Here is a 10,566-nt window from a genome sequence, read left to right on the forward strand (position 1 = left end):
AAGGAGAATACTACTTTGTCTCTCTCACCAGAGAAAATTTATACAAAGGATAGTATCTCTATACCCGAGCTAAATCGCTCAAATATTATCAAAGCCTGCAACACCCTTGGTGTTATGGATATAAAAAATAAAGATGATTTTATTTTGGTATACGTATTGTTCAATCTTGCCTGCTGCTGGTTCACCAATATAGGAGCATGGATGAAAACTCTAACGTATGGAACTTATAACAAAGTTAATCTATATCTAGGAGCCCCAGCTTATTGGGTTTGCACTCTTTTTGAAATGGGAAATATAATTTGTATTTACCCGTCTGAATCATTAAAAGAAATTTCTATGCTGCCAAAGGATGTTGTCCGAGCTATTGAAAGATATTGTCAAGTTCTTAAACACAAAAATATTTATATTAGATTTTTCTCTGCTTGTCCTGAATGAGAATATGAAGAAGACAGGTTGCTTCTAGCAAGCCATGTTATAAGAATGACTACTACTTCTAAGCAATTCCAGTCTGAGAAGAGTGAAGTCCATGAAACGTTACCAGAAGATATAATCAAAATGATAGCTTTCTGTAGAGCTAAAGGATATAAGGAGCAGTTCGAACATATCCAAAATGTTATTGAAGAAAAACAAAATATTTGGGTTTACGAGTCACAAGATCACATGATTTACAGTAATGCTGTTGCATCCACTAAACAAGAAGATTGGCACTATCTCGACACATGGTGTGATCATATTTTTGAAAGACAAGCTAGTGGAACACAAAAAACAAAAGAAGAACTGTGCAAATAGTTTTGGCGTTATCCTAATCATAAGTGCGAGTGCTGTTGCACTGAAGGCGACATCTCACCAATCTCTCTTGACCCATCGGAATATCCGGAAGAGTGGTTTGAGTCACATATGGAAAAGTGAAAAACCCATTTATCACTACTTTTTCAAAAACCACGTTGATAAAAAAAACTGTGGGTTTACCTCAATTATTTTTCATATTACGACAAGAAAACTTTAGGCCACAGTAAGATACCCAATATCTTACACAGTTAAAGCAACAATAATGAAGGACAGCTATGAAGCTTTCAAGTCTATAAATTGAAGACTAATTCTCAGAAGGAAGGCATCGAGTCTTAAATAAAAAATTTATCTCTCTACCTTGTTTTTCAAATCTTGTAGCAATTTTAGTTTCTTTCTTTGAAGTGAAGTGTGTAATAAAGTAATCTCTATGGAGTTCTAATTTCCTTAGAGAAAGTATCAAGAGTGTAGCCGAAATATGTATGTATACTCTTATATAAGAGATATTAGTGTGATGTGTTTATAAAATGAAGTTGTTTTAAGACACTGCCTTTTTTATCCTTATTATTTTCTCAAAAACTCTTATATTACTTATACTCCAACGGTGAAAACCTTGAGGGTTAGTGCAAGTATTTTTTTGTTGTATTGCCAAATATTGGCTTTTTAAGCTTATTAGAGAAAGCCGTAAGAACCCTGTCACTAGTCAAGGTAATGTTTTAACAAGGAGTTGAAAGGAAAACTGTGATTCCATATGATTCATTGTGAGATATGCAAAAGAATAAGAGAGAAAACCAATAAGTGTGCGGAAGTCGTGTTGGACCATAACCCACTTTCTTAAATTTATATTACACAAATCACTTATCTTTGAGTATACAAACATATGGGTGCAAGCTCGAGGGAAATCTCATTGATATTATTCTGCCTTAACCTTCTGCTTCAATACTGTAAGATCTTTCTTATTTATGCTAATTATTTGTTTTAATAATTGTCTTCCTATTATTTACCAAGTTTAAGTAACTTTTATTTAATTAAATTATTTTATGCTTAAACATAGTAGAAATATATTTGCTTTTAATTTAGATTAATTGCCAGCTCATCTTTAGAATCTCTGTCAACTAGACTTAGCAGCACCCTTCATTGGTCAACCGCCACGTCATTCTGTGAAAGTTCTGTAAAGGTTCATTCTGTACATCTAGCACGATCGGCTCTAATGATGGTGAAATGTAGTTTCCAAATTCCAACAGGGTGTTAACGATAAACCATACATAGGCCCTATTTGATTGATATTAAAATTAAATTCTTAGCAGATTTTAATAAAAATTAATAAAATGTATAATTAAAAAGTTGTGGATCCTATAAAATACGTTATTAAAATTAACTATTGACTTTGGTTTTGATAAAAATCCAGATTAAAATCTTTACCAAACAGGGGCTAGGATTATAAAAAGTCCCGAGTTGCTTAATTATGTTCAATGCAGCAAACTAAACTAATTGTATCCCTAAGGTAAAATAAAGATCATACAAACAGTTAATCACCAAGGTAGAAGTTATTTGTCCCATTCATACATGGAAAAGCAGGTCTGCAGTGAAAAAAACAATTGTAATTCAACAAAATTGGACACTAAAACAGGCACTTTTACTTATTTTTCCTTTCGTTGTAGTTTGTACAAAAATTATTGGCACTGTGTACTAGCAGAAGCAAGTCATTTGATTTCCTGAATTCAAATTAACTCATCGTTGCTTATAATAGAAATGGTAGGGCTTTATATAAAGCTGGCTGAACCATAAACATTTGATCAATCTTCATCAAATAATAGAGCGTTCATGTGAATCACAACTCACTCAATCCCTGCACCCAACCAAAACATTGTATTACTATTGACAAGACAAAAATTTCAACGGTAAGTGGAACAGAAAAAGGAAAAAAATAAGCGTACCAACTGCATGTTTGGTACAAAGTACTCTACTGGACTTGATAATTCATGAACAAAATTTTAGCTTCTTTTTGTTCTTTAATGGTGTCAAGTAGTATTCAATCATCCATACTATAAGTGAAAAATAAGTACAAGTAAATGCAATCCAAAATGTTGGAAGAAAGAGTGAAATAAATCAAAATAGTATATGCAACCAAAGGATAAGAAAGAGTGTCACCAACAAACAGCATGGAACAAAATCATGGTAAGTATAGAGTGCAAACCTTCTTATGCAGGGTTTCTCAAACATATACGTGAATTGAATTATTCACCATTGTCAATGCTCCAAGAGTTTGATCTTCTCAAGACAGTTTTGCATGTGTAGCTGGCAGTCGGGTGTGAGGCGATCTCCAGCCAACAATTTATACTGTTCAAAATTCAATTCATCACACTTCAAAGCTGCATTTTTGCAGGCCTTGATACTCCCTAGCAGAGTAGACATTAATATGCTAAACTTCAATTGTTAGGAGTACACCAAATGTAGTCTGATAAAAGGAAAATTCCTGACTTCTACTTTCAGCAAACAGTTTTGAGATATCTATACAGTTTGGTAGAAAAATAGTTGCTAAAAAACTGATTATCCCAAGTGAGAAATGATGTCAAAATTAGGTAATCAAAGTCAAAGAAAATGCAACTGTATTTTCAGAAAAACGAGTAATCTAATTTCATGAAAAAGCAAATAATTCAGCAACTTATGCAAGAATACCTGAATGGAAACACTGGTTGAAAAATCAATTAATGAGGCATCTGTATTTGAGCATGACTGGCTAAGCTAGAAAAGTTTGCTTATGAGTTAGTTTTCAAATAAATAATTGTTTTGTTAATCAAATTTGAAAATAAGTAAGTTGTTTTCAACACAAGGCAAGAATTACTTTCTGTTTCGCACGGGTTAGTCGCTAACAATTAAAAAGGGATCAGACGATTGTGTAAGGGACAAACCTCTTGAGACAAAGTCCCAAAAATGGGTGTTTTTATTGGCGATGACTTTACAATTGGAAAATAAAACAGAATGCCTCCAAGGGGCGCAAGCACACGAGTTACTGAAAAGAAGTGTTTAAATCTAAACTAAGAAATTAAAAGTTACATATTCTCTGTTTGAGAGTGTTTGATTCGGGGTCCTTTGCTCTATATCTTTTCTTCCTTTTATACTTCCTGGATGATCTCTTCATGATCAACCGCTTAAAAACTGTTTGATCGCTCTATAACTGCCCCCTTTCTTCATGGTGGCCAACTTGTCATGGAACTGCCTTCTCTAACTGTTGTCATTACTTTTTGTCGTTCAACCGTCTTCAATTGAATTCCTTGAATCGTGGAACGTGATAGGGCTACTCAATAACTGCTTCATTAACCGCACTTTTGGATAACCATAACATCTTATGTTTGCTAAGATCCTGGGCGACTCGAAGGTTTGGGCGAGAACAGGGTCACAGCTCTGGACGACTGCATGGCAATCTATTCGCTCAAATCTTGGGCGACTTGCAAGCTTGAACGATGGTATTACCACGTTCATGGGTTTTCCTATTTGGACCTTTATCCTGAATTGCTTGATTGGGCCGTTCTTTGGACTATCTGATTTGGGGATCCTCCAATTGGTCATTCCTTGGGCTATTCGATTTGGGCTGAACTTTTTGTGTGTCAACAATTACCCCCCAATATGGCAGAATTAATACCAATTATTAATTTTTGCCATATTCATTTTGTGTTTCCCAGCAACATTCGAAATTTCCAAGAATTTCAATCATTGTTTTCTTCCATAGCCTGAAAAGGTGCGACGTTTGCAAACCCTTATAACCCCCAAATACACGCCATTTCATTGCACCACTAAATCACGCCTCATTGTTTCGCGCTTCTCTCTCGCAATATTACTGTTCATCTTCTTGCTTCTCTGCTACGTTTCTTAAGCAAACTTCGACAAACTCTATTTCATTCCTAATGGCTGCTTCACAATCCCAATTTGGTGACTCCTTCAGTTTTGAAGACTTCCAGAAACTCCTCACTCGGCCATATATAACTCCGAACTTCCTTGCACTAGCCAATGTCGAACTCAATGAGTTCTATCTAGGTCCTTCATTCAACAACGTCGAGGCCATCGAACAAGCGGCGATCGGTCAGCTGTTCCCTTGTACTCAAGGCCCTCCGTTTCTGAATTCTTTGCCACTGAGACCGCTTCACGAAAGAGGTATTCGCACTTGGCCTAAATTTGATGTCGTTTTCCATAGATGGCATGCTCGCCTTGTGGACCATGGTCCTACTAAGGCAATTTTTGATAGTACTAAGATTTCTGATTTATTAGAAATCTCTCTTCAACTCCCTATTTTTGACCCAGCACTTTTTCCAATCGCTTTAAGTTTTTGGTCTTCTGAGTATAATACTTTTGTTTTCCCTCTTGGTCCCACGTCCATTACCTTAAGGGATGTTGGGGCCCTAGTAAATCTACCACCTTTGGGCGATACCATTTTCCCTGGTATTTTGATTTCTGGTGTCGGCCCAAAGTTTGATAGAAAACTCACCAAGTTTTATTCAAGCCTGCAAACCTATCATAACCACTCGAGCGCTGAGCCTTCCCATGCTGAGCATGTGGCCTTTATTCAGATTTGGTTTTGTAAATACATTTTGTGTATGCCAAGCATGAAGCCCTCCATGAGCTATTTACCCATAGCGCACGAATTGGCACGTGGTAGGCCTCTAAATTTGTGTTTTTTTCTTTTTAGCTACCCTCTATAGAGGCATGACTTCTCTTCAATCCCAATTGAAGAATGGTGCATCTCCCACTGGCAGTGGACCTCTTTGGTTCACTCAAATGTGGTTGAGAGCCTATTTTCCATCGCTTGGTACTCTATCCTTTTCCAGTCCTTCTGCTAGCTGCTACGGGTTAGCCATTGATCCCCTAACTCCTATAAATATGTCCAGAAGGGACATTTTTTCATTCTTTTATACTTTGGATTCAATCCCTTCCTTCTTTCCTTTTCCTCCCTTTTTGACTCCAGATTATGTGCAACCTCCATCCACTCTGGATAGTACGAGCGCCTCTCTGTTCATTTGGATTCAATTTTTGACCGAGAGGGAGTTGTTCCATGATATTTTGACTGGGACCAATGCCAAAGCTGGGGTTGAAATTTATGCTTCCCAATTTTTTGCTCGCCAACTTGGTTTTGGCCAAACTTGGCCCGTTCCCCCTTACTATTCAAGAAATTTGATAGACCGCTTCCACACCATTAATAAGGCAGAGGCAGAAGCTATAGATGCCCGCAATATTCTTTTGACGAGCAGCTTTTCATTAGCTCTCTTCAATCCTAGCCGTGTCATCCATCCCCTTTTTGAACGACTCTGGCCGTCAATGAAGCGCAAATTGTTTGCGACTGATGCCAATCGTGCTTTCCATTCACTGGACTAGCCAAACATTTCTTCCACCTCTCTTGTTTTGGTCACTCCTGTGTCCATAAGGAGTCCCTCTTCCCCTGCTCGTGCTAAACAGTCTGCTCGTCCATCGACTTCTCTTCCTGCCAAGCCCACTGCAGCTAAAAGTGCCCCAAGCCGCAAACGGCCAGCCTCAACATCTCCCATTTTGGAGGATGATGCTGATGATGATGATGACACCCCTCTCATCGTCAGGAGGAAGGTAATTAAATTGGTTTACTCACAAGCATACATTTCCATACTTGAAACTTTTCTGTGTGCTGATGGTTTATTTGGATTTCTCAGAAAAGTTCAGCCTCTCCTTTGAAGGCTTTGGTGTTGGCAGCTCCTGCTCCATCATCCTCTGCTGAGGCTGCTTCGTCCAAACCAGCTGATGAAGGGACTACGCTTAAAGAGAAATCTTCAGTCCCAAAATCTTCATCACAACCAATGGATGAGTCACCTTCTTCCCAAGGCGTTGACCCCCCAAACGTCGAAGCAGAAGGTAATTCATTTTTTGATGTTTTACCTTTTCTTGTGCTATTGGTTTTTGATTTGTTGCTTTTTGAGTTCTACAGATGCTCCCATGAGTCTGCCCGTTGCGGCAAGGTCTTCTTGCTTAGACAAGGGGAAGTCCTCACGAATGGTGGAGCCACAGGTGGTAGATTTGGCTGGGGATATGCCACCTTCCAAGATTGCTGATGAGGTAATATTTGCTTCACCTTTACTTCCACTTTGTTTAGTGTAGTGAAAACCTTCAATGTTGGCAACTTTCTTTGTAGGATGCTGATAAAATTGTGCGTTCCATCCAAGACTTGTTTACTTCCTGGGGGCAAGTCAAGACATCTCACCCTGCTTCAGCCAGTCGTCCTTCTGCTTCTTCAGAGGAAGATATGAAGTTCCTCAAGCAGTCGATATTTGAGTATGTGTCCTTCATGGATATGGACATCGGTAAGGCTAGTGCTACCAAGTATAAGGATAAGCTTGAGCATTTGAGTGCGAAGTTGGAGCAAGCACTAACACTTCCGTCGCTCAACCTTTCTGATGATTTTAAAGCGACGTTGAAAGTTGTCCATTCCGAGATTCTTTCCTTGCTGGCCAGAAATGTTTAACTGAAGGCTAAGAGTACTCAATATCTTCGCGCTGTATCTGAAAGAGAGTTCTTGCTTCTGGAGATCAACAAAGCTGAGGACGAATTGAAAGAAATCTCTTCCGAAATCATGATTGAAGACTCTTTGATGACTAGTTTGGCTGCACAGATGAAGGAGCTTCAAGCCAAGATGGACGACTGTAAGGCGAGAATGGCTGCTAAAAAGCATAATGCCTCTCAACGAATTGAGCGAACCAAGCCTTTGGTCGAGCAGTACAAGAAGCTGGAAGTTGATGATGATGTTGTGGCTGAATTAAATATCACTTCTTCTTGGCAGAGCGAGGACTGGGGGAGACTTAGGGAAAGAATTTGTTTGGAATGGGGCGAATTGTAATTAAGACATATAATACCTTAACTTTTTCCTTTTGTAATTTCGTATTGACTTTCCCTTTGTAACCTTGTACTGATATCCATTGCTAATTTTGATCATAACAGCAGCCATCATCGTTAATGAATAACTATTTTAGCTTCTTGTGTATTTATTGACATTTGTCTTTTAATCGTCAATCGCTCAAGCATTTAACTGCTTTATGCTAAAATTTTTGCACATTTTCTCTTGATATTTCTGCCTCTTTTCCCAAGACTTTGGGCTACTTAATTCCATTTACTAGGCACGAATATGGTTGTTCATATTCTATCTTTTCACCTTCACCCCCTATAAATGCACGTATATTTCACACTTTCCATCTTCATTTCCATTTTCTTCTTCAAAAAACCAATTTGCTGCCATTGTTTGGCATTTTGACAATCAATCCAAAACCTTTGTTTTCCATGGAAATGGATCATCTGATCCACCCATTTTGCCATCTTTCTTGATGTCACATTTGGTATGGGAGATATAGGAAATATTCTTTGGTCAGCAAAGTTCTTCCCATCGTCTCCATGTTCCTTCCAAGGAGTTCGATGATGGAAGACAATTTTTGAGGACGTCTGCAAGCCACCTTGCTTGCTGAGAGTGCTTCTCAACCTCCTTGCCCGTCATTACAGCGATACATTTAGGAAGGCGATGCGAAGGCGCTTCATCTTCCTTTCTGCTTGCTTAGAGTGCTTCTCGACCTCTCTGGTTACCTTTGCAGTAGTGCGATCGGGATGGCGATCAATGCCAGTACACCCTCTTACTCGGCGATCGACCGGGAGATTAGTTTGCTCTGAATTGTAGTTTATAGAGCATTTAGCATCTTGTATTTTGTAGCTTTGTAATGAACGTTTGATAATAAAGGAATTTATTTGAACGTATTTCGCTCTGGCCCTTTTTACTCTACAATCGTTCAACGCGATTTGATTACGCTTTTATTTGTTCACTTTTCCATAAGGAAGGAACATATTTTTTTTAAATATTTGCCATTAATGAACCTCATGTGCTTGGTGCCGTCTAAATCTTCCAAATGATAGGCTCCGTTAGGCAACACATTATTTACTTTATATGGTCCTTCCCAATTGGGCGACCACTTGCCATACTTTGGATCTTTGCTATCCAAAGGGAGTACTGTTCTCCAAACCAATTCGCCCAGGTTGAACGACTTGGCTATAACTTTTTTATTATAAAATTTAGTCATTCTTCATTTTTGAACTTGCAATCTATCTAGGACGTCCAACTTTAATTCGTCCAACTCCAATAAGTTTTGAACTAGTGATTCGGTATACTCACCACCACTTAACTTATGTTGCAAACACACTTTGATCGATTGCACGTTGATTTTCATAGGCAAAATGGCCTCTTGTCCATAAGTAAGTTGGAAAAAAGTAATTTTGGTACTTGACCGAGGCGACGTCCTATAAGCCCATAAGGCCTTGTTCAGACATTCGTGCCAATTTCTGGCATTTTCATCTATCATTTTCCTTATGATATTTTTTAGAATCTTATTAGAAGATTCTGCTTATCCGTTGGATTGAGCGTAATATGGTGTGGAGTTCACTAATTTAACCCCAAACTCTCTCAAGAATTTATTCACTTGATCCCCATTCAAAGATGTTCCGTGATCTACCATCAAAGTTTGTGGAATTCCAAATCTATAAATGATGTGATCACGGATAAATTTTATGACATTCTTTTGGGTGATCTCCTTTAAAGGTACCGCTTCTACCCACTTAGTGAAATAATCAGTTGCAACTATAACAAAAGTATGTTGCTTGGACGATGGGGGATAAATCTTCCCTATCAGGTCTATTGCCCAACCCTTGAACTGCTAAGGTTTAATAATAGGTGCCATCTCTCGTGTTGGCGACCTTTGTATTGGACCATGCTTTTGGTATGCTAAACAACTCTTTGTATACTGAACGCATAATTCTCCCATCTTTGGCCAAAAATATCCACTCCTAATAATTAACCATCTCACTTAGGCCATCTTATGAGCTCCACATATCCCTTCATGCACTTCAGCCATGATCGTTCTGGCTTCTTGCAAACTTACACATTTTAGCAATATACCATCAGACCGTTTCTTAAACAACTCTTAATCTATTAGTGTATAGTTTAGCAGGCTTCTTGTAAACTTACACATTTTAGCAATATACCATCAGACCGTTTCTTAAACAACTCTTAATCTATTAGTGTATAGTTTAGCAAACGCAGCTTCATTTTTCTACTATTTCCTTTATTAGGTTTTTTAAGGAACCTTTTAATCTCTGTTCTCCAATCCATTGCATCTCCATCTTGTATGCAATGAATTTCAATCCTTCTCGCCCTTCTTTGGATCACGGGCAATAAGGTTCCATACTCACAAGTAGACTTCCAATTTAAAACCTTTGAGTACCCTGAGGCCATCTGGGCCAACTCATTTGCCACATCATTATATATCCTATTAACACATTGAATTTCTACTTGATCGAATTCTTCTAACAACTCTTGGGCGATTTCATGTTGACTCATGATGGAATCACTTTGGCATTTAAAATCACCAATCAATTGGTGAATTACCAATTGAGAATCACGCCTAATGATTACATTCTTTACCCCCATATCTATCATTAGTTCTAGGCCCACGATTAAGGTTTCATATTCGGCCTGATTGTTGGTGCACATCCTATCCAAAGTGAATGTGAACTTGTAGCAAATCCCTAAAGGATTTATCAATGCTACTCCTACTCCTACACCTTTAGAGGTTTTCGACCCATCGAAATACGACACCCAAGGTTTTAGTTCAAACGAATTGATTTCTAATTCAATTTCTTCAGGCATGTCAAGGCATGGATGATCGGCTAAAAAATTAGCCAAAGCCTGTTTTTTGATTGCCTTTTGGGGTATGTATTGTATTTCGAATT

General features: G+C 38.2%; 1 protein-coding gene across 1 annotated transcript in view; it reads right to left on the minus strand.

The window, feature by feature from the left end:
* Nucleotides 1-3,036: 3,036 nt before the first annotated feature.
* LOC111405666 (probable ribonuclease P/MRP protein subunit POP5) overlaps nucleotides 3,037-10,566 on the minus strand; it is a 20,779-nt gene continuing 13,249 nt past the window's right edge. The window contains exon 4 of the mRNA XM_023034660.1: nucleotides 3,037-3,185. Within this exon, the coding sequence (XP_022890428.1) occupies nucleotides 3,037-3,185 (149 nt within the window). The remainder of the gene's footprint in view (nucleotides 3,186-10,566) is intronic.

Source organism: Olea europaea, chromosome 12, assembly GCF_002742605.1.
Source record: "Olea europaea var. sylvestris chromosome 12, O_europaea_v1, whole genome shotgun sequence".
Classification (NCBI taxonomy): Eukaryota; Viridiplantae; Streptophyta; class Magnoliopsida; order Lamiales; family Oleaceae; genus Olea; species Olea europaea.